The following is a 25,162-nucleotide window of genomic DNA, read 5'->3' as shown; positions in this document are numbered from 1 at the left end:
ATTTTTAGATCCCAAAGGCCTTAGCTTAACAAATACAGTCAGATTTGGGGCTTCTTTAAACTTATGAAGTTTCCCTTTCTAGCAACTGGAAAACCATGTGTTTAAACCTTGAGGGGAATAATGTGTTCCTGACATGAAATGAGAACATTGTTTGCTTATATACCCTGGAGGCAGGGGGAGGAGAGTCTTGAGAATCATTGCAGGTGCAGAGTATCCTTTTGAATTGGCCTGTGTCACAACTGTAGGAAATTTTCTGACCATGAGGTACAGTTGTTAACTGTGCTAGTTAGGCCCCAAGCTTTTTAAACTTCTTCTCTCTCCTGTTCTGTTTCTCTTGTTTCAGAACTCTGATGCCACTTAGAAACACCCCACTTCCATGTTCTCAACTTGGAATTCTCCCTTTTTGATCCCAACCCCTTTTACTGTTACTACATTTGCTACTTAACCACCCTCCCTGAATTTGCATCTTGACCTCACAGGTTCTGCTGTTGCTTCACTCTGCCCAAGCTTCATAACTCCATAATTCTCCATCTTTCTTCTATCCCATGATCAACCACTTTCTGGTTCTGGCCATTATCCCCCCCACTCCTCTTACTGCCTAAAATAACACTTAGCACTGCCACCATCAGCCCTCTTCTTCTTCCTCTCTGGCCCACTCCCCCCCCCCCCCCCCCGCTACGTATAACTGGATAAAGATGAAGTATGTAGACCTAACTCATTGCAATTCAGGTGGTGCCACTTCACATGGGCTTTCACTGATCCTTTTATTTTCTGTTCCCCCACTGTGACTGTTCTAAACATTTATTGTCATTAAACACCCCCCCGTCAATGTCATTTCACTCTTCATCTTAGCAGAATGTACCTTCTGCTTGACTGAGAAGATTGAAAGTCATATCATGTGAACTCCCACATCTACCCCCTTCTTTACCTCACGGTATCTCTCTGTCCCTATACTCCCAGCCATTCCTCCTACTTTGTGTCGGATGTTTTCCATTCCATTCTCTCCCACCTCCTCTGAGTCTTTGCTTCATTAGTTAACTAATGTCTTTAATCTCTGACCTCTCAACTGCCTCTTTCCTCTCTATCTTAATAAGTAGACAGCTCTCTCCAATTCCACTTAAAACAAAAACAATGATGACAGCATGTTGCTTGGCTCTGCTCTCCTTTGAAGCTACCCTATTTTCTCTTCCTTTTGATGCTAAGGTTCTGAAATAAATGACCTCCAGCCAACGATGCCACCATCTCCTTGCTGTCCATAATGTACTTTTTAATCTCCTGAAATCTATCTTTCATCTACCCTATTATATTGCCCCCAAAGGTTACCAGTTGGCTCATCTTTGTACCTACTCACCTATACCTACTCACTTTTGTATACTGTTGATCATCTAGCCTTCTTGAAGCTTTCTCGTCTTGGCCTGCCCAACATTAAACTCTCCTGGTTCTTTTGCTTTTCCAATTGTCTCTTCTCCGTCTTTTTTTCGATGGCTTCTCTTCTTTCTCTTCTCTATTAGCTGAGCACACACACCACAAAGCTGAGCACCACAAAGAAGAATCTTTGAACTTCTGCTTGTTCTTCTCTACTTTCCATATTTTTTCCATGTGAGTGAATTGTCCAAATAATAGCTTACTCCCACTTAAGTGCCAAAGCTTAAGAAAAACAAAATGTTTTACTTATATTTTACTTATAAAAATTTTACTTATAAATAAAATATATTTACTTATAAAAATGTTTTGATATACTTCCTTGCAGAATACGTGGAATAGAATTTAACCTTATCTTCATGAATGAGGACTCTCATCTTGAACTTCTCTTCCACCATTTTGTTATATGGTGATACCTCAAGGGCTCCTGAAATATGTTAGGGCTGTTTGAGTTCTTGTTCTGCTTTTTAAATTATTCTCTTTTTAAAATTCATCTTTGTAATGAATAACATTTGCTCGCTCGCGCTCTCTCTCTCTCTCTCTCTGTCTCTCTCTGTCTCTCTCTCTCTGTCTCTCACCTCCCTTCTCCCTGCTCCACACGCTGAGAAAACGAAACGGAAAAACAAAACCCTTGTAATAAATCTATATAGTCAAACAAACCCAGTCTACTTGTTTGTCATATTTAAAAATATGTGTCTGATTTTCCCTCTTTAGTCTTGTCACCTCCTCAATCAGTCCTTTAGAGTCATGGATGGCTTTGACCAGAGTTCTTAAGTCTTCCAATTTTTTTTGTCTGGACAGTTTTTAGGACCGAAGGGTGCCTATTCAGTGTCCAGTTACTTGCCCCTACAAAAAGAGCTGCTATAAATATTTTTGCACACAGGGGTCTTTTTCTTTGACCTCTTTGAGGTCTGGGCCTGGCAGTGATTTTCTGGGGCAAAGAGTATGCAGTTTCGTAACGTTTGGCCTTAGTTCCAAATTGCTTTCCAGAAAGGCAAGACCAATTCCCATCTATACCCAACAGTCCATTAGTGTACCTGTTGTCCTTGCCTCAGTAGTTTATTTTCTTTATCAGTCTTCCTATCATTCAGCTGAGCTTGTAAACCTAGAACCTTTGATGGTTTCCTCTTTTTCTCATATCTTTCATATTCCACTTACTAAATAACTCCTGTTGATTCTTATTTTCACTGCCTTTGCCACAATCCAAGTTCCAACCTCTTTCACTTCATATTGGGACTGTTGGAATGATATTCTAACTCGTCTTCCTGTTTCCTTTTCTCAAGGCATCTTTCATACCATAAATCACCTTTGGTTTTTGGCCTAGATCTGAGATTTCCTGGTGAGGATGCTCCTTCCACAGATACAGACCTACAACTTGTCTACAATTTACAATCCTAATGAGTTGCCTTTGGTACTGAGAAATTAGGCAATTTTCTAGGCACACAGTATGTCAGAGGTGAGGCTTGAACCCATGTCTTCCTGACTCTATTATCCCAGCTGTGTCAAAACTGAAGTAAAAATCGAGGCCATTAAACCATTCAGACAGGACTCCTGTGAGATACGTGTTGATAACGTTAGTTTGAAAATGTGACAGTATCTATGTTTTATTGTCTTTTTATTTCTTTTGTGAAATATGTCCCCATGACATTTTAATCTGGGTTCACACTGTCCTGAGAAGTGTTATCTGCCCTGATTCAATGCCCTCATTTCATAGATGAGGAGACTGATACTCAGAGGGTAATTCAACTGTAGAGCTGTGAGTGGAGGAGCTAGGACTACACCTCACCACGCTGTTTCTTAATCTCTGGACATTGCCATCATTGGAAAGCTAGCATTAGAGTACAAATAGTCAGGGAAGATTTGGATTGCCAGTGGGAGAAAAACACAGATCCGACTAGTTATCAGGAAAGAGCTCTCTGAAAAACACAGTTCCTCTTTTAAAGTCATTTTGACATTGTATTAATTTTCTTTTTCCTATTGATACAGACAACTGAGAGCCAACCACATGTATTTCTTTTATCTGTTTTTCCTTACAAGATGCAACATACCCCAGAAAAGGAGAGATTTTTAGCAACTGCAGAACTTTTCTTGGGAAAAGTACAAATCCTCCTCTTTCCCCAGTGCCGCACAATAAATGGCACTTCCCATTTCTTTGGAGCCTCCCAGTTTTCCAATCGCTTCCACAAATTTATGATCACAGTTGACCTCCACAGCCACCCAATGAGATGGGCACAGCAAAGGACTACATCATGAACACAAGGCTCTGAGGAATTAAAGGATTTTCTCAGGGTCTCACAGCAGCTTCTGTGAGAGAAAGGGATAATAAATGTCAGGGGGTGAGGGGAGACCTCCTCCAGGAAAGAGACATTTTGAGAATGTATTCGGGCAGTTACCCAGTAAGGCGTTGTGTGCTCCAGGCCCAGATTATCAATTCAGTTGGGATCAACCCAAAGCACATAACTACGTTATTTTCCTGAACAAAAATTTTAGATCAGCAAAGGAGTCAGATTTATTTCAGCTGCTTTATCAGGATGAAAAGGACCCGGACTGCTGGTAGAGCTTTGGGACGATCCTTTTCCTTTCAACAGGTCAGTGTCTAAGTGTGTTTGTTTTCTTCAGGAATGAGACCAAGTGTATGTAGGTCAGGGGCCCTTAACCTTTCGTGGCAGTCTTCAGCAGCCTTTCTCTTGGAATAATGTTTTTAAATAATTGAAGGAAATACTCCATTTTAGTTAGACGAGGTTAGTGAAAATAAAGACGTCATCTTCCCCACCATCCAAGTGTGAAACTGAACCATCGTATGGGGAGAGTAAAGCTCCCTATCTTAATAGAGAGAATTTATATGGCTTTAAAGTTGCCTCTGTTCTCATTTGATTCTTACAACAACTCCAGCAAGAAGGTGTTGTTATTATCCTGATTTTACAGATGAGGAAACTGAGGTATGGAGCAGATAAGTAAATTGCTGAGGCTCACACAGCTAGGAAGTGTCTAATGCCGGATTTGAACTCAGGTCTTTTTACTCCAAGAGCAACACTGTTCACTGTACCACCTTTCATGTCTTTTGCATCTAGGAACAAAAAATAATGTTATTTCCCAATAAAGGAAACAGCCAAAGGCTTAGAAGAGTTATCTGAATGCAAAAGGTAGTCAGGAACACAGTTTCAAGAATAGAGGACAAGGATGTAGCAAAAGGCAGTGAATGGGCTGTTGTAGTAAGAGACCTGACCTTCATATCCTAGTTCTGACACATATTGGCTACGTGATTCCAGGCTCTAAGCAACTCTCAGAGTGAGATCCTGAGTTGCAGAGAAGGTAGAGGGAGTCTCCTCATCTGTGACTTCCCTACTTGTTTGAGGCTGAGAAGATAGTGTGGGGGGAGATTTATTTTTAACCCATATAGTAAAGGACACATCTCCACCAACTGCCTCAAATCTTGTCATAAAAATGGAGTTCAGTCTAGCCAAACTATCTTTTTTTAAACCCTCACCTTCCATCTTAGAATCAATACTGTGTATTGGCTCCAAGGCAGAAGAGTGGTAAGGGCTAGTCAATGGGGGTCAAGGGACTTCCCCAGGGTCACACAGCTGGGAAGTGTCTGAGGCCAGATTTGACTCCAAGACGTTTAGGCCTTGTTTTTCCACCAAGCCACCTAGCCCCTCCCCAGCCAGACCATCTCTAAGAATTTCACAGAAATTAAGCATCTGACCTGGTAACATTTATCTGAGTGCAAGTAAGCTACCTGGGACTGTGAGAGAAGAAGGCATTAAGGACTTTAGCAGTGAAATGGGTGGTTGAGAAAAGAACCCATATTTCAGATGATGAGAGCAAAAGAGTGGGGAATAAAGAAACTCAAGGAAGAAGAGGAATAGGTAGAAAACATTAGACAGAAGAGAACTCCTGAGGAAAGGATAGCTGTGCTTCCTAGGAAACAAGCCCATCAGAGATGTGAAGAAGGGGGAAAAGAACATTTTTAGAAATTAAGAGGACTGGGGTAGCTAGGTGACTCTGTGGATAGAGTGCCAGGACTGAAGTCTGAAAAGACCAGGGTTCCAGTCTGGCCTCAGACACTTCCAAGCTGTGTGACTCTGGGCAAGTCATTTAACCATATTTTCCTAGCTGTTCCCTTTCTGTTTTCGAGTTGTTGCTTAAACAGAAAGTAAGGTGTTTTTTTAAAGAAAATAATAATATATTCCTTTCATTAAAATGCTCTACTGGGGGAAGCTGGGTGGCTCAGTGGATTGAGAGTCAGGCCTAAGTTCCAATCTGGCCTCAGATACTTCTTATCTGTGTAACCCTGGACAAGTCACTTGACCCCCATTGCCAAGCCCTTACCACTCCTCTGCCTTGGAGCCAATACGCAGTATTGACTCCAAGACGGAAGGTAAGGATTTATTTAAAAAATTAAAAAGTAAATAAAAATAAAATAAAATGCTCTACTTCAGCCCTTGTAAGTGTTTTTTAAAGAAATAAAAAAAGTTCATGAGAATGAGAGAACAATCCCACTGTAGTTGAAACTCTCAAATAAATCAGTTAATAAGCATTTATTATACATTAAAGAGAAGTAATACTGGAACCCAATATAAGTAGAAGCAGAGAGATATCAAAGGAAAAGTTAAAATTATATTTATACAAATATAAGGAAAGGACTGAAGGAAAGCAGGAGCATATTGTAATGTAGAAAAGCCTTATAACTGTCAGGATAGAAATAGAGCCTTCCTATTTGACAAAGAGAAAAAAGAATTGCGTTGGGTAGGATACTTATTTACAACAGAAAGCAGATTTTGTAAAGATAAATAATACGAAGTCAATAATTTAGTTATTGAATGCATGGCCTTGGATATAAATTGGAGAGGCATATAGAGCCTTGAAAAATGCACTAGATTATCTTTTATGTGGTGATAAGAGCCAAAATTAACCCCTCAAAATGGTTGAAATGTAGCAGAAGTGTGTGGAAGATGCCTTCTCACATCTTCTGATAATTCATCGTGGCATGGAAGGAACCTTGGATTCTAAAAGAGTCTATATATCAGTAGAACACAGGCTCTGGCAAATCATATAGTTATTTGAGGATCAGCCTTGCTAGATTTGGAAAAGCTCACCATCAGGTTGGTGGGAAAGAAACATGTGTTTTGGCCACCATAGCTTACAAAGATCCTATGGCAGTGATGGCAAACCTTTTAGAGACCAAGTACTCAAACTGCAAGCCTGATACTCCATGTGAGCCCCCACCCCAGCTCCTTACCCCAGACAGGGCAGAGAGGAAGGAAGCACTCCTATTGAGCTACTGGGCAGGAGAGCAGGACATGTAAGAAATGTCCTCAGGCACCTGTGGAGAGGGGTAGGGGAGCACCCCCCTCTGTTATACGTGCCATAGGCTTGCTAACACAGTACTAAGGAATTAGAGATGATTGGATGTTGTATTAGGAGCAGTACCCATACTGACATAATCACAGATCCATGAAATATTGAAAAAAATATGTAGAAAATGAGCAAATTTCTATTAGATTATTATGGGAAATAAAATGCAGATGAGGTGATCAAGAAGGAAGCTCTACTCCCTTTTTAAGATGATAATTTGATGGGGCATGGCTTTTTTTAAGACTAATTTTCTTTTCAATGAACAAACATTTACTCCTGCCTATTCTCCCATTGAAAAAAAGAAAAGGAAAAGGAAACCTTTGTAACTAATATGCAGAGTCAAGAAAAACAAATTCATATCTTCACCCTGTCCAGAAATGTTTCTCATTTAATGTATTAATCTGTCCCCTTCCTGTCAAGAGATGGGTAACTGTCTGTATTATTAGTCCACTGGAGTCCTTACCTGGTTATTGCATTGACTACAGTTTTTAATTCTTTTAAAGATTTTTTAAGTCTCTGTTTAGGTATATATTATTTTCCTGGTTCTACTCACTTAACTCTGCATTCAAGTTTTCCTTGCTTTCTCAGAAACCTTCCCCTTCATCATCTTTTGTGGCACAATAGTGTCACATTACGTTCATTTGTTACCATGATGTTTAATTATTGTCTAATTGATGGACCCTACCTCGTTTTCCAGTTCCTTGCTCCCAGAAAAAAGCTGTTATAAACATTTTTGCACATATGGGTCATGTTCCTTTCTTTGATCTATTTGAGGTCTAGGTCTGGCTAGCAGAATGGGACTTTTTTGTTTTAAGGAAGATGAGGCTTTTGAGTAAAAAAGTAGTCAGGAATCTAAAGAGCAAGATTGATATTCCTATCTGTAGAAACAATTAATGGGGAGGTTTAAATAAAGTAAATTAAGCAGTGGTGAAGAAAGTGGATTAGAAAAGGCAAACTTTAAAGAGCAAATGAGCAAAGCTTGTACAGATGGATAGGAACAAGGTGATGAGGATGGAAAGATCAAACAAAATAAAGGGCTTATAAACACTAAAGTGTGCAAGAAGCCGAAGAAAAAAAGAAGTGGGCTTAAAAGTGAAAAACTATTGATAAGATAGATTGATGGATAACAGAAGACTTCTTTACAAAATTGTTTATGGCATTTAAGAGGCAAAAGTAGTGGGTCAACATGCTGTTTTTCTCTAATCAATGAGTGAAGAAATGGATGGTTTAATAGCAACCCTGTTGACTGAAGTAGTGAGCAACACAAACTACTGATAAAGTCAGTTTCTACAAGACTTTTAAGGGTTATCTGAAAAAATCTTTCACTTTCCAAATTTCAGTTTTCATTGCATATGGGGGAAAGGAGAAATGACAATATGCTGAAATACTACATATTAACAATAATGATTTGAAAAGAACTTAGAAACTGACAGGGATGGCAATAGCAATAGCAGTCAAGACAAGGGAGCAGCAAGTAGTGTACTAGTGATTTTAAGAGAAATCAAAGAACCCATATGGAAAGGAAGGTCGTAAGAAGGCTCTTTCAAATCATAAGAGTTTCAAAATGAGCAGGGATCTTAGAGATGATCTCATTTGACAAATGAAGAAAAAGTCACTAGAGTAGTTGAGATTTCCCCAAAGTTGCAAACCTAGTAAGGTTTTTTGCCTCTTTTAGAACCAGATTTAGATTGGGCAAAACATGATTTTACTCAAGATACACACATGCACACACACACACACACACACACACACACACACACTTTTCTTGAAGGAAAAGGGTTTCATTGGTATAAGAATTCATCTTATACTTCTATAGGTGGACTTCATCCACCAATGCAGATGGCAGGTGGTAAAATGCCTGCTTAGCAATGTAAAGGGTTAGAAAGATTAAAGGAGCATTAGGAGGTTATGTGCTTCATCCAGAATTACATGACCAGAATATGCCAAGAATAGGACTCAAATCCCAGTCTTCTTGATTCCATGCTCAGAATGCTGTCCATTTCATCAAATCAGTATTATTACATTACAACACAAAGTTCATGGAAGCACCAAGAGGTTAAATGACTTGCCTAGGGTCCTAGCCTGTATGTGTCTGAGGTGAGTCATGAACTCAGACTTTCCTCACTCTTCACTAGACTATGTTGTCTTTTACCAAAATATTAAAGGACATTCTAGATCATTGTGACCAGCATCTTCACAATCAGTGGGCAGGTAAAGGAAAGGAATTAAAGTGAGAAAGATCTGGCTGCCTGTTTAGCCCCTTACCTTCTAGTTACAAGATTTAGAGCCAAAAGAGAACTTAGAAGATAGATCATCTAGAGATCATTTTACAAATGAGAAAAGTGAGGCTCATGAAGTTTATTAATTGTCCAAAGTAGTAAGTGAGCCTCTAGGACTCAAATCCTGGTCCTCTAGCTCTAGGTACAGTGTTCATTTCAATATAACAAACTATACAAGATAAAACTATTAAGCAGAATTATTGTTTTCCAAGCAGATATACATTTTTACAGTTATGCAGTTGACTGAAAAATCTTGATTACAAGCAAGTATTTAACTTAAGTAAAATTACCTTCAAGTCCCTCCTCCAAAAAGAAGCTTTATGCATCCATTACAATTATAAAAGATTCCTAAATAAATATAACTGTAGAGGGAGATCTGTAAAGTGTCTCATGTCAGATGTGACATAGAATGAGGAAATGCTTGTCAAAAGTGTATGTCAGTGGCATAGAGAATGCCCTAGAAGGGGTCCAAATGGAAGAAGAATTCCCTATAGGCCTTGCACATGTTCATTTTAAAAAAAAAAACCCTCACTTTCCGTCTTAGAATCAATACTCTGTATTGGTTCCAAGGCAGAAGAGTGGTAAGGGCTAGCAATGGGGGTCCAGTGACTTGCCCAGGGTCACACAGCTGGGAGTGTCTGAGGCCACATTTGAACCTAGGACCTGGCTCTCAATCCACTGAGCTACCCAGCTGCCCTGGCACATGTTCATTTTTGTGGGTAGCATTTTGCTAAAATGAGATCCACAATTACTCCAAAGAAACTATCCTAACCATCCATATGGAAAAACTGAACTAAATAAATATTGTCCATGGCATGCAGTTGGATAGACACCCTGGATACTTGTTCAGATGCCACCTCTGATCCATATTAGCTGTGTGATTTGGGGATCACTTAAACTCTTAGAGCATTGGTGGAAGGAGTTTCCTCATCCTGGAGGTCCTCCTGTGATGCCCTTTCTCCATCCTGTGCTTGTCGCATTGTCACATTGCTAAATGCCCATCTTTTTCATGCCAACATTCTTCTGATAATTCTAGGCTACCGGTCATGGAATATTACTCTGTTTGCAAAGAATGCTAGTTGAGGACTATCCAGAAGGGAATAGAGAGAGAATGGCTTCACAAGGAATTCAGAAGGATGTCCTCAAAAATGTTTTTATTGAAAAATAAAATGGGTTGGCCACTTAGTGAGAGGGAAGGATCATTGAGCAACACAGCATGCACATCCAGTAATAGGGAAGACCCTCAATTTGTTGGGAAGACAAGGTTAGGGCAAGACACAAAGGGTTTTATAAAATGAATAGGCAGGTGTGTTTGGAGAATACCCATAAAGATGACATCTCAGAGCCCTGGGAGAATTGACAGCTTCTCTTCACCTATGTGAGGCAAGGGGAAATAGCTGGAATATATTCTGCTTTTTACTCTGGACCGGTATTTGAGGGACAGTGTGGACAGAGTTGGAGAGTGTTTCTGTCACAGATTTAGATCTGAAGGGGAATTTAGTGGACATCTAGTGCACCCCTATTTTGTTCTGCAGATGAAGGAAATGAGGTCCAACAAAGTTAAGTGTGACTTGTCCAAGTTCCACTGGGAGTGAGTAGTTGTCCCTGCCCCAGAAGTCCAATGGCTTTTTATTTGTGTTTTCCCCACTAGCGTGGATAACAGTTCCCCAAAGGTCTGTAGTAAATCGTTGTAGGTCACCTACAAGACTTTTTAATGTAAAATTGTGTGTGTGTGTGTGTGTGTTTCTGTTTCATCAGAGGGGCACTTGGCTTGTTTCCAAGAGAGAGACATTGCATACCGTTTGTGCACCCACAATAGAACCCCCCCTTCCCTTTTTGTCCTAGCGAGAAGGGCTGCAAATTATCGCCTGCCCAGTCGGTTGTTTCGATTGTTCCTATGTTGGAAACTTGCCCAGAAGGCGGAGGGCACTATCTCTACAGAGTAGAGAATGAAGGCGATGATCTGGATAATTTAGAAAAATAATTTTCCTCAGGAATAGTCAAATAATTTAGGAAAATGATGGGGGGGGGGCGTTGAGTGAGAATGGGAGGGGTTTTTTGTTTTGTTTTGTTTTAAGTTCTTTAGCTTTGTATGAGGCATTTGTGAGAGGCGTGGGGTAAAATAGAAGTTGGACGCCAGTGCCGTAGAGTATCAAAATTAAAGTCTCTTTCTAGCTGTTTGACCTGGGCAAGTTGCTTAACCTCTCGGTGCCCTAGGCAACTGGGACTCTAAGTTGTAAAATAGTTGCCGACTGGCTTTGGTAGAGGGAGTCTCCTCATTGGGAGTTCCCTACACCAATGAAATCTCGCGTCCGGGAGGGAAAAAAAGGGGAAAATCCAGACGGATTCCTCGATTCTTCAGTGAGCGTCGCAGGTGCACGGACGTGGCCTCCAGGTGGGATTCGCGGAGGTAAGGCCGCCTGGTTCCGATCGGACATTCCGATGGCCAGTTTTAATACTTCGTTACTCCAGATATTCGCCCGCCTTCTCCTATACCCTTAATCTCTACCCGCCTTCGGTTTTTCTGAGGAAAAAACATTTTGAGAGACCGGTGTGTGTGTGTGTGTGTGTGTGTGTGTGTGTGTGTGTGTTTGTATGTATGTGTATATGCGTGTTTGTAGGTGTGCGTGTTTGTATACGTGGGTGCGCGCGTTTGTGTATGCGCGTGTGTCTGGGTGAGGGAGAGAGGAGGGGTATGTGTGAGAGGTGGGGTATGTGAGAAAGGGGGGTGTGTATGTAAAGGGGAGGCGGGGACCTTAAGGGGCGCATCGGTTTGTGTGGAACTTGTACCCCTGCGTCCCTCCGTGACAGTGTAAGCTCCTAGAGGGTAGCAGCTTGGGTTCTGTACAGCGGCTAACACCGCGCGCTTAGTAACAAAACCGTTTAATCGGTGACCCTCTAGTTTGCTCGTTCTTGAGCTCGTTCTTTCTCTCCTTCCCCCGCCCCCCGGGAAATCCTCCAAAAAGGGATCCTTTTTCGGCGCGCTAAGACGTGGACGGCGCTTGCGCATTAACGCTAAGCGCAGCGCTGCAAGCCCTGCTGCGAGTCAGCGGTGCATTGTAGCCCAAACCTGGCGCCTCTTTTGCTGCTTCGCGCGCGCGCGCGCGCGCTTGCTTTCCCTCTGAGTCCCCTACTCTGCAGTGAAGAGTGACGTAATGCGGCCCGGGCTCGTTTACGGCACGGGGAAGGAGGCCGCGGCCGCGCGCACTCCGGGCCCAGGGTGGCCTGTGATTGGTCCAGGCCCTTAGACCTAGGGAACTCGAATGCAAGGCCTCAGTCTTTCACGACCACGGTCCCCCCCACCTCCCAGCCCCCTCTTTGGAACGGCGAGAGCTGCCGGGTCTCCAAACAACCGGCGGCAGGTAAGGCGGCTTCGGAAGGCGGCCGCGAGGAACGTCAGTCCCCGGGGTCTTTTGTAACGGTTGTGAAGAGTAGGGGAGCGCGGGCTCTAAGACTTGAATCGAGGGGGTGGGGAACAAAGGCGGGGGCGGTGGTTAGGCCCTATGCAGGCCACGCGGAAGGGGCTGGCCTTCTCGTGACCGCCGCCCCGTGGCTTCTGGGGTGACGGAAAGCTAGGGGCTCCCTTAGCCTCTCGGCCTCGCGGAGGTAGCTCGAGGCGTCGCGGAGCCCTAGTCGCCGTCGCCAGCGGCTCGGGGCGCCGGGAAAATGGCGGAGAACAAAGCTGTGAAGAAGCAGCAGCCCCGTGGCAAGGCGTGGCGAGGCGGCCCGGCCCCAAGCGGAAGCGCCGCCTCCTCTCTCCACCACACCTCCCCGGCGGTGGCGGCAGCACTACTACCGCCACCGCTGGTGAGGACGACGCTGCCAAACGAGGGCGCCGCTGGGCACCTGGGAAGGCTGAGGTGGGCCTTAAGGGGTCCTTAGCGGTCCTGGCTGTCGCCGCCGCCTCCTCCATCTTACTTCCCGATGCAGCTGAGGGGAGGGGAGAAGGGGGACGGGGGCGGAGGCTGAGGCTGGCCCGCGTGGGGTGAGCGGCGGCGGCGGCGGCTTGAGAGATGGGCGGGAGAGAGGGCGGGGAGCAAAGCGAATGGGAGGGGTGTGCGTGTGCTGGTGCTTGTGCTTGGTCCTGGGCGCGCTCTCCACATTCTCCGAGTCCTCTTCTTAGTGGCCGCTGCCGAGCTGAGGTGAATTAGGAATAAACAAAGGGACACGTGGCATGCTTTCTTGCCCTGGAGCAAATTTGAATTTTGTCTCGGTGTGGGGGAAAGGGACTCTTCGGGAATCTGGGCTATTGGGAAAAACTCTGAATTCGAACCCCAGCCTGCCGGGGCTTTGTGTCTCTCTCGGTTTCTGTCTTTGCCTCTCTCTCCCTCTCCCGCCTTCTTTCGACTTGGCCCCCCCCACCCCCTTGGCTGTGTGGAGAAGTGGAGTGTCTGAGGGGAGGTTCTGCTCTACCTTTTGGGGCCCCTTAGAGGCCAAAAAAGAAGCCTTTACTTGGTGCTTTGGTTCTGTGAGATGAACTAATTGAGAGAATCCCACGGGAAACCCATTCCAACGATTAAACATATTACGATTCTCACACTTGCTTTCTTGTTAATGAATTTAGTATTTCCCATTCCAAAAAGTCTTCCAGTTTATGTAGTTCCCCTAATATTTACTCTGGGCTTTTGGCAAGGATAAAGTTTATCTTCGGTTCCCTTTTTTATTTATAAGGATAACATTAATTTGGCTCAGAAATGTCCCAGCAAGACTTTGCTTTAATTATGGATCAGGTGGTTAAGTCCTAAGTGAATCTGGCACGAAATTTTTGTTGGAATAGATGAGTGTGTCTGTAGAAAACTTCCATTGCTCAAAACTGAGTTTTAAAACACTTAGGCCTCCCTCCACAGCACCCCTTCCTTCCCAAAGTTGGCGGTTTAGAGTTTTTTGAAACGTGCAAGAATTTTGGGTTTTCAAGTATAAAGATGAATGTTTTCTTACAATGACTGATGTTTTAAAAAAAACAACTATGCAATTTGCTATTGAATTGACAAAAATTTACCCCTCTAAACTACTGTACCTGCTTATCAGAACATCTTTTTGAAGGTAGTTAACTAAAGTTTGATCACTTTTACAAATAAAAGAAATTAAGGTCTAGATTTTTTATTACAATAATGTGTTCGTTTGAATACTAATTTAAGTAATGAACAAAGCAGCAGGTATGCTATGCGGATGCAGACGTTTTTTCTTTTTTTAATAGCATCCAACTACATTTTAATTTATGGGGGGACCCACATTTGTTTTATTCTGTCAATGGTGACTTGAGCTGTCCTCTCAATTTTCATTTTGCGTGGCTGGAAGCAAGAATATTCTATTTGAAGAAGGGGTATAGAGGAGGAATAGAACTTGTGATTTTAGTTTCTTGTGTGTAGTCATTTTTTTACTGGTCTGTTCACTTTCTGCTGCTCTAGTATGTGTGTATAACTCCTAAGGCGTCCTTTATAGGGATTACTAGGGAGCCTATTGTTTACCATGTTTTAATGATTTGGAAAAACAGATACCAATTCCAATTGCCTATGATGGATTTTTAAAACATTATTGTAATCTCATGTTCTGTCAAGTATAGTTCATTCTAATTGAGCACATGTACTAAGAAGATCAAATCCTCATTAAGTTTTTCTTAGGTAATTACTTAAACTTTTACAAGGAAAGCGGGAAATAGTCAAAATGAGGGAGTTGTACTTGAGTATTGTTTTCATTTAGAAATAGTTGATTATGAGTGGTATATATGCATATATTTTAATTAGATCAAATAACTAATAGCTGCTTTTGTGACTAGGTGTTTAATATATCCTTAATAGCTAATGTAAAAATCAGTTATAGACTTAAGTAGAAACAGCTAAAGCAAAATAATCACATCCTAAGTGTTTGTGGTATATCTTAAATGTAGGAAAGCAGTTTAATGAGACGTCAAACTTTGTGAGAAGAGAAAAAGAATTTGGTGGAATTAAATCGGAAGTGTTACTGGTTCCCAGAACCCAACAAGGCTAGATGGCTCTGGGACCAAATGGAAGGATCTTAATTAAACCTGGTCCTGTAATAGGGAGAAGGTAAAGTACAGTGAATAAAGGTTAGAAATCCTCACTGACTTACAGAGTCTCAAGGTGGTTTTTGTAAAACTTATCCTAGGGAACCATTTTCCTTTCCTTCTCTTGTAACAAATTTCTGGTACTAATTCAGAGGTCCCTGAGGAGTGGCTCCAGAAAAGCACACTGGAGATTAATCCTTGAACTGGACCCTATACATTTATTACCCAGTAGCCATGGAGCATATTTCTTTATAGTTAAGTAAGTATCTGGAACCTAGACTTGATCTTCAGCTGTGTGGTGGCTATTTTGGCTATTGATAAGACTAATTTGTGTCTGGAGGAAGGGGTATAGATTGAGTTTACTTAATACTACACCTCTCGCAATTTGTTTTTTGGGAATTCTTTGTATGTGCTGGGATTTAAATCAATTTTTTCACCAAAACTCAAATACTGGAAAATTAAGGTTCCTCCTTCTTGTTATGAAATGATTTGCCATCCTATTTCGTCCTCATTATTTGTAAAGTTGCCTCACAGCATCTCATTTAATGAGTTTGTCCTCTCTGTTTTGAACACTTGGTTAAGACACTTGTAAATTGACATTTTTTTAATCCACTACACTAACTAGTGTGATGTTTGCATGTATTTAAAATATTCTGTTTAATTTTACAGATATTTGCGAATGAACTTAGTCCCAGTATGGATCCAGGTGGTGGAGGTCTTGGATTGCAGCCACAGGAATCCAAAGGGCCCCATACTGTAACAATGCAGGATTTGGGTAAAACATTTTCATTTTTTAAAAAATTAGTTATTCGGTATAAATTTGAAGTGTTGTTTTGAGCAGTGGTTCTCTAATCCATATGCACTGTCTTTAAGCAGAGCTAGTCTTCTCTGTCTTGCTAAAGTGTCTTCCTATGCTTGTGTGTGCTGGATCTTTGGGGAAATTCTAAGAATATTGTGCTATATATTTGCTTAGAAAGTGAAATGTTAAACTGAATCATTAACTGCTTAATGAGGTTACATTTTGAGGTTTATGTTATGTGCTTGCATATATAAAATGCTTGATGAATTGCTTTTTTCAAATACTCTTAAGAAGGTATATTGTTTAAAAAAGTTGGGGGGGGGAGGGTGATTGCTCCCATCAGTAATTGCTATGGGAATGTAGGAGAAATGGTTTCTGTGTGGTAATCTGCAACTCTGGCTGCTGTATTCTTTGAAGTTTTTTTCCCATGTGAAATGCTAGGAAATATGAGGGAAATCGATCTTTCACTTATTTCCTTGGTAAGAATTCAATTCACCAAGCATTTATTGAATGATTTCTCTGTTCTGGACACCTTTTAACAGACTCTTTAAGCCATGGTCATTTAAATGTGAACTTTCAAAAAAGTTGCCTTAGGTTTTTAGGAAAGAAGAGCTGTGGTCTTAGAAGATCCAGTTCAAGTCTCATCTCATTTACTTTGAACCTCATTTTCTTCATCTGTAGAATGAGGATCACAGTTCTTGTGTTTTCTTTTGAGGTCTTTTGAAGAATGTGCTTTTTAAAGTGAAAAATATATAAAAAGTCTGTGGTTGTGTAATAGAATTTTCTTAGTTCATCCCATTCAAAATCAGCAGAAGAGCCATGTTGTACTTGTAAGAATTCTGAATAAGTAGAAGCAAGAAAATAATGACCTTAGATATCAAGCTGGGGGGGGGGGGGACCTTAAAGGTGACCTCATTCAACCTCATTTTACAAATGAGAAATCAGACCCAGAGAATAGAAATGACTTGCCCAAGGTCATTTGAGTAGTGAGTAGCAGAGCCAGGTTTTATACTAAGATCCTTCAGCTTCCAGTTCTACTACCTTTCTCCTTGTATCGGTTACTTTTTGGTGTTTTCCAGTTTTACAGGGCAGCAGATCTCAATTAGGGGAAGTGATGTGGAACTTGGGGGTAAACGTACAGGATTATGGGCCTGGACAGAGACTCAAGGTGAGATGGGATGGTACAATCTAGTAAGCAGGAAAACTATGAGGGTTTGAGAGGGCTCAATTGAAGTTGGATCTAAATTTGAGTATGAGAAACCACTTAGAGACAGTGAAACTTAGGGGAGCCCTTGCTCTACAAGGAGATGGCCTGACCTCTTGGATCCTCCCTTCCTGCTAGAGATTACTGATCCTATGAACAGGAGATTGATAGCAGGGTTGGACATAGAAGTCTGAGCAAATAGAAATGAAGGGAACATAACTGAGTAGTAGGCTTGGAGAATAATGGGAAACAGTTCCTGGAGGCAGAGGAGAATTGTGGAACCTGAGTTGATGAAGTGAGTTATAGAGTCTGGGATGAGTGTGGGAGTGGGGAATGAGCAGGGGTTAGGTCCTAGGGTATTAATAAGTATTTGGTGTAATTAGGATAGAGCGCTGAACTTGGAATCAGGAAAACCTAGGTTCAAGGTACTGCTTGTTATTGTGATTTTAGTAAGTCATTTAATGGCTCTGGGCCTCAGTTTCTTCATCTGTAAAATGAGGGATAGCTTTTAAGTTCCTTTTGGCTATGAATTTATGAGCCTGAGTTATGGAGGACTTGATGCTAAATAGACAAATGATGAAAAAGCCATTATAGGTGGTATTTGCATGCCTGCCAAAGACTTGAATTGGTAGTTTTCAAAACGCTTTGTGTCAGGAAATGAATGTATCAGGACATTCTCAACCTTCACTTTCTCATCTTGTAAATGTAGCAGAGTAAAGAAAAAAATAAATTAATATTATGGTTCCCCAAATGCTCCTAAAGACCACTTCCCAGCTTGTGTCTAGAACCCTGGCAGAGAATTTCCGTGTGCTTAAATTGTTTATTGACTGATTTAATCTAATCTTTTCACTTGACTGTAGAACTTAACTCTACTTGGTAATTACACTATGTAGATTTTTCTTTGTAGGAACACAAATTCCAATTTTGGTGATGATTTCTTCAGAGTTCAATTTAACCACCCTTTTATATCCTCTCTCACCATCTTCAGGTTTAATCTCTGTATAAAATCCAGTTATTTCTTTCCTTTTGGCTACCAGGGAAGTAAAATTTTTTTCTTGATAAATTTTCATGGCACTAGAAATAGTCCTGATTCTACTGAAAGTCACAACTCTGGATTTGGCTTAGAGTTCCTAAATTTCCCAATGGTATTTTCATATTTCATATTCATATTCAAGTATCACTTAAAGTCATCTTTAAAATTAGTGTTGGAGAGTATATGGCAAATTCTAAAAACTTCTCTTGATATGTAGATACTAGAGTTTTGTATTTGTTTTTGTTATAGCTTGGTTTATGGATCCTAAATATCGCCGGTAAATGAATCCTATGTTTAGTTGTATAGCAAGGCTATTTTCTGTTAATTTTCCAATTAAACTTGAGATGGCTACTATTCATAGGTGATTTTGAGGAGACAGTATTACATAAAACAGCTTTTAATTTGTACTAAATTCTTTGCTTTTGGGGGAGAGGGACAGTGTGTTTTTAAAGTCCTCTTAATGTACCTAGCTAAGTATATAGTTAAGTGCCCTTTTTTTGTTGTTGGGGAAAGACTGATGATGAAAGAATGTTTAGTTAGCAGAAACTCTAATAGAGATTGTGTGGAGTGCAAAATAAGTCTTTTATCTTTGGGAACAATTGTTATTAGAATTTTTCACCCTGCCATAAAAATAAACAATAAATCTGATGTGAGAAAATATGAAAAGACCTATAGAAGATTATGCATTGTGAAATGAACAACCTGAACTGTTTTCCTACTGAACAACTATATATGGGGGGAAAAGAAAAAGATCCCACAGATGATTCGGTTGTTTGTTTTTCCAAAATTGGAGGGCATCAGAATAAGAGCATTTCATTTCTTTGTTAATTATTTTTCATCTGCTTGGGTAAGATTTTTCAAATGTATATTTGATTGTTAATGATTTATTATATTCAATGTTGTTCTTTAAATTTAGTCCTTCTAGTTTTTTCCTAGGCTTTCCCTGAAAAAAAATTTTCTATAGTATTACTTTTTTTTAAAAACCTTACTGTAAAGATTGTTTGATAGTTTGTTTTCTCTTGGTTCCTGGTCAGTAACTTGGAGTTGTTTCATTTGCATTGGTAATGTTTAGTTCCTTTCTAATCTGTTTCAGCATTTTATATTGTCTTAAATTCCATTTATAAATTTTAATTCAAGAGCAGTTAGACTGGCAATGAACAAAGAGGCAATTTTTATTTGTCTATTTTTTCTATATAGGGCAAGTAAAAGAGTGAGACAGTTAAGGAAAGGAATCTTATAGCATGTAGAAGCCAGTTCTGGATAATCATGGATTATCTCAAATTGTTTCCTGTTAGCTATGTTTGATTAAACTCAGAGGCATTCCTCATTAATGTGCAGCAAGGAAAATTTTGCTCTAAAATTAATTTTTGTAAAGTTAATTTGATTCTCCTATTGATTTCTAGTACATATTTGATGTGCTGTGCTGGGAATAGTTGTCCCTTAGAAATTAAAAACTTAAAGATCACAGTAGACCTTTAAAAACGTATTTATGGATATTTAAAGAAAAAAGGGTTATCTTTCTGCTAATGTTAACAGTAATATTCAATATTAGCAGTAACTTGTACTCAGAATCCTGGAACTTTAAAAATTAGTTCTGCATAAGACTCTGGCAGTATTATCTCTCTTACTCTTCTGTTCCTACAATAGAGGTTGCGCTTTTAAACATCTACAACCTTTTTAAACATTTGTAATTTTAAGCTGTGAGATATAAGTACAACTTGCACTGTGGATCTACATGTGCCAATTTCTATCCAAATAGCCCTGTGGTATCCCAGCTTCAATTTAGTAGGCATTTTTTTTATTTAAAAAAAATTCTTACCTTCTATTTTAGAATTAATACTGTGTATTGGTTCTAAGGCAGAAGAGTGGTAAGGGCTAGGCAATGGGGGGTTAAGTGACTAGCCTAGCATCACACAGCTAGGAAGTGTCAGAAGGTCAGATTAGAACCTAGGACTTCCTGTCTCTAAGCCTAGCTCTCAATCAATAAGCATTTATTAGGAGCCTGCAAAAGCAATAGAAAAAGCAGTCATGGTCTTCTGGGAGCATACACTGTGTTAGGAAAAAAAGCTAGCTTACATCATCCTTGTCTTTGGAGAGTCCCAGCCCTTGGAGGAGAGAGTGGGAGAGACTACTGCTTTCTAAACCACTGCCTTGATGTCCAGGCCTTTCTTGGCATTTTAGGTTTCACAAAAGAGATTGGAGGAGTGGAGTAGCATGTGCAACCTTGTCAGGCTAAATGGTCTTGGATAGGAGGGAGTAAGATGATGATAATAATAACTGATGTGTTTCTAGTGCTTTGAAGTTTGCAAAGCACTTTACATACACTGTCTCATATGATCTTCATAATCCTGCTTAGATATGGATCCTGCAAATGTTAATCCCTATTTTACACTTGACACAGGCTTAGAGAGGTAAGTGATTTGCCCACAGTTACACAAGCTTGGAAACAAGATTTGAGCCCAGACCTTCCTGACTCTAAGTCCAGCATTCTCTCCGCTATGCCATGCTGCCTCTTGAGATCAATATGGTTATGCTATAAACTAATTTGCACTTTTATGACTGTCTGGAAGTGTTGATAGCATTGATAGCATGGAACTAACCTCAGTGGTAGAAAAAATTCAGCCCCAAAGTAACTCCTTTGAAGTCAACTGCAGTATGGTAGAGATCTTAGAATTCTAGTCCAGTCTTAAACCCAGTGCCAGAAATCTCCATTATAGTATTGCATACTTGACAAAAGCTCATCCAGCTCTAGCATGAACACTTTCAGTGACAGGAAGCTTATTACCACATGAGGCAGCCCATTTTGTTTATTGGACAACTCTACATGTTAAAATTCTTAAGTTGAGCACAAGTCCTAGGGACAGGCTCACAACCAGAGTCTAGAAAACTGGTTAAATCATCTCTTTTTTTTTCCATCCAAGTAGCAGTGAACTCGAATTTCAGTTCTCCCTTTCTGAATTTCATTAGCATTCGCAGTCCCAACACACATAGCATAATATTCTCTCATTATTTAGTTCTGCCCCAGATACTTTGCTCTCATCTCTATGGTCCCTCCTTGTTCTCCACAGAGGACCTTCCTTTACACTTGGCTAGACTCTAGAACTATGGTGGTAAACTTATGGTATGTAAGCCAGAGGGGGCATGCCTGCCATCTCTCCAACACAGAGTTCACCAGAATTCATTAATAGAAAACCAGAGGGATGTAGGACTGAGCTGCTCCCCTCCCCCTCTCCACACAGAGGTCAATCGCCCACCCCTCTAAAAGGTTCACCATCACTGTTCTAGTATATATAAGTTTAGTTGCTTTAACCAACCTTGGCTCCAGCTCAAAACCCCTCTTCATACATCCACCTTCCTCCCTCCTTGGACATAAAGATTAAAAGTGTCCTTAATCTGAAGGACCTCATCATTGAGGTGACCATGGAGTCTTAGAGACTATATCAGCAGAACTTAAGGTAGAATGGCTTTGATTACAGTCTGGTGATGGACCATATCTGTCTGAGGAAAATCTTTAGATTGGTGAGGCATTTGGCACCTTAAAAATCATCTGCTATGGGAAGGGTTGGTAGTGGCAATCTATATCATTGGAAGGAACATAGTGAAGAAATCATAGATCCTGAAAATGGCAGCAGAGAACCCTAGAACTGGCACTAAATTCTGAAATTCTGGGTTTGAGGGCTAGAGATTGAAGGTGTGGTTAAAATATGAAGTGTTCTGGGGGATTGAGGGGAAGTACTTCTGTCTAGAGGGATATGAATATGCTGCAAAAAAATTGTAATTTCATTTATATGAGAAAATCTCTTCCCTAATCAAATGTTTTCCTGAGGCACTTGGGGTCACATAGTTAAAGTCAGAAAAGGTAATGGAGCCAAAAGCCTTCCTGACTCTTAAAGCTCAGAACTTCACCTTCAGTATCTTATCACCTAGGAGGGGGATAGCTTTAAACAAATTTTTAAAGTGATGCTTTTTTGTAATAATTTAAATGTGCCCTCAGAGCTCAGCATGACAAAATCCTCGGAGTCCACCACATAAGACTCCTGAATCCATTATGTCTTTGGCACGAACCTAAGTAACTTAAACTTCCTTGGATAAGGTCTGAAACATATCTATGTAATACCAGGTTCCAGTCCCTAGTAATGAGCAAATGGCACATCTAATCAGGTCTGAATCATGTGTTTCAGAGGCAGCCTAGTTTAGTGGATAGAGTCCTGGGCTCAGAGTCCCACTTGTGACACTATCTTTGGGAACTGGGTAAGTTAATTAACATCTCTTTGTACCTATCTTAAGCAATTCCTTAGGGTTTATCAACAAAACTGTTGGGAAATGGCCTGGAGTGTACTTTGTACATATATTTAGTTTCATTTGCTCAAACTACATATTAACATTCAAAATGCGGCCTAATTCTCATAACTACCTAAGGGACTTCTTTGAGTGTTCTTGCCCTTTAGAGAGTGGTAATCCCATTTGTTAGTTGTTGAGTGTTTTCACCTGACTGAAAAAAAAAAAAACCTGTTTACATAGTCTCTTAAGTGATCCAATTGTTGGGTGGGTCTGAGGAGTCCACTCTTGCTCAGCTAATGCTTGCCTGTCTGTGACTTAATCTTAGCTGGGGGGAAAGTGTTCTTAATCTTTTGGAGGTCTTGCATGGCTTTGGTAGACTGGTGACTTAAATGCAGAAAATAAAGTACATGAGATTACAAAGAAATACAATTGTCAAAAATATTTTAAAAGCAAGTTCATAGACTCCAGGTTAAGAACCACTATTCCAGGAGAATCCCAAGGGACCTAGTTAGGTGAACAAGGATATTTGAGTCAGCTCTGAGCTATACCTGTGTATACTTAAATAGATGTGGGACCTGGAGGTTCACCCTAGAGTCACCCGAAATTACTAGGTGAGATCCAGTACCCCAACCCCAATTTCTGGCAGACATCTCAAGAAATGAAACTAACCTCCAGGAGCACGAGGAAGGAGAGGAGAGATCTCTGATGTTCCCTTAAACTCTTTAAAGGGGAGGGTAACTCGGCAATTTTGACACAACTTATAAGAGAAGAAAAATTAGACAATGGAAAGAATCTGCCTTTGTGCCTACTTTAATGTATAGATTTAATTTGTTTTCTAATAGATGTGCTTCTAAAAAGTAGAGAAATATAGTCAGTTGGATTTGGAAGTGGGATTTTCATAATTTCCAAGTGATTTTCTTCATTTTTTTTCTCTTAACATTTTAGCTTGACTTTTTTCTGTCCCCATAGCTTGGCATGGTCTACAAATAAACACTTAAACATTGGGAATTCCTACACCTCTGACCCTTTGGCAGTTTTATACTGAGCAGGCCCCTTAATTGTTCAGTGCCTCAGGCTGAGACTGGAAGTTTGTGTGTAGTTAGTGGCCTACCCTGGTGGAGGGAGTTTTCTTGCCCTGATAAGATGCCTGCCTTAAGTGTAAGTTCTCTAGAGTTACACTGCAGAAATTCAGATGTTTCCATGAGATTCTTTAATTGTTTAACCTTGATCCTTCTTGATCTCTGTAGCTTTTGACTTCCTTCAGTCTCCTTTTTCTGGTTCATCATTCTCTCATCCAAGGTGTTCACCAAAACTCTCTCCTGGGCCGGGCCCTCTTTTATTCTCATCTCTCCATACCTTTTATATTTGTTTTCAACTCCCATAAATCATTATCTCTCTACAGGTAATTTTAAAATCTGTATATTTATATTAGTTGCCCTAGTGGTTGGTGAAAGGGGCATCTCCTCTGGGGTTTCCCAAAGGCATCTCAAATTCAATATGCCAAAACTTAACTCATTATCTTTTTTTCAAATATTTTCTTCCTAACCCCCTTAAAAAATTATCAAACATGCCATTGTCCTTGCAGTCATTCTCAACTCTTTTTTTCCCTCCCCCACTACTATAGTTTCCTTCTCTTGCCCAGTTTTGTTCATTGCATCCCCACAACACTTCATGCACCAACCCTTTCTCTACGTTCACATAACCATTACCTGAGTTCAACGCCTTATCATTTCTGTCCTAGACTATTGCAGTAATGTCTTGATTCTTTGCTGCTTGTCCCTTCCCTCCAAACTATCCCCTTCATAGCTATGAAAGTAATCTTTTTGAAGCCCAAGTCTCACTTGGTCACTCCCTTCCTCCTCCCAAGAATCTTCCCTATTGCCTCTAGAATAAAATGTAAATCTTTGGTTTGTATTAAAAACCCTTCACAGTCTGATTACTGCTCCCTTTGCATACTATAGTCTAGCTAAACTGGAGTTCCCTATGCTGGGCCTTTTATCTCCTATTCCCATGCCTTTGCAAAATAGATTCCCCCATTGATGCAACACAGGCACTATTCTTATCATTATTTTCTAAGATCCTTATGAGTGTTAAATAAGATAACATGTAAAAGCAAGCACTACAAAAATAAAAGGTCCAAGAAAGTTTTACCTTTTTCCAAACTGCCTTCATTTTTTAGTGATTTTGCCTAATTTCAAAGTGCTTTTTTCCCCTCTCTGAATTTTCAGAGGTTTAGTCAAAAGGAAAAAAAAATCTAAAAGCAACTTTTTCAGGCCACAGAGCTTAAGAAATGAAATATGCTTTCAACTTTTTGGTCCAACAATTCTTGTATGTTAAAGACTTTCATATGTATGATTAACTTATTTTTTAAGATTAAATTGCCCTCCCCTTTGTTGTAATAGGATTTGACCTAGATGTAATAATCATACCTCACCACTAAAGTCCTCATTTGATTCCTCTCTGTGGCAAGGAGGTGCCCCTGTGTTCTCAAAGGTATTTTGAGAACATAAACTCTAGCGGTTCCCACCAACCTCAGCCCCTAGTGACTGTTGTTTGAGTACCAGTCTAGCTAAAACCTGGAAAGGCTCCAGATTGACCCCAGCAATTCTACCAAGTCTTAGAATTGAGATCTGTACTTTATATAAATGGAGGAAAGTACTTAAACTGATGAAATGGTCATGTTTAAATTATAGTGCCAGCTATATGAGGAGAGGGGTATATCTCATGTTATTTGAAAGACAATTAACAATCTCATTAATGC

At 40.4% G+C, this 25,162-nt stretch overlaps 1 protein-coding gene across 16 annotated transcripts in view; it reads left to right on the top strand.

Moving 5' to 3' along the window:
• ZNF711 (zinc finger protein 711) overlaps positions 1 to 25,162 on the top strand; it is a 117,030-nt gene that overhangs the window by 66,169 nt on the left and 25,699 nt on the right. For 9 of the 16 annotated variants that reach the window (XM_016426752.2, XM_056808964.1, XM_003342287.4 and 6 more), the window contains one exon: positions 15,754 to 15,859. In XM_016426752.2, the coding sequence (XP_016282238.1) occupies positions 15,754 to 15,859 (106 nt within the window). Of the gene's footprint in view, positions 1 to 11,273; positions 11,470 to 12,072; positions 12,422 to 12,606; positions 12,920 to 13,105; positions 13,202 to 15,753; positions 15,860 to 25,162 lie in introns of those variants that run through there. The other 7 variants (XM_056808967.1, XM_016426754.2, XM_016426755.2 and 4 more) reach the window with 6 other exon arrangements.

This window comes from Monodelphis domestica, chromosome X (assembly GCF_027887165.1).
Source record: "Monodelphis domestica isolate mMonDom1 chromosome X, mMonDom1.pri, whole genome shotgun sequence".
Taxonomy (NCBI): Eukaryota; Metazoa; Chordata; class Mammalia; order Didelphimorphia; family Didelphidae; genus Monodelphis; species Monodelphis domestica.
This window is presented reverse-complemented; position numbering and strand designations above follow the sequence as displayed.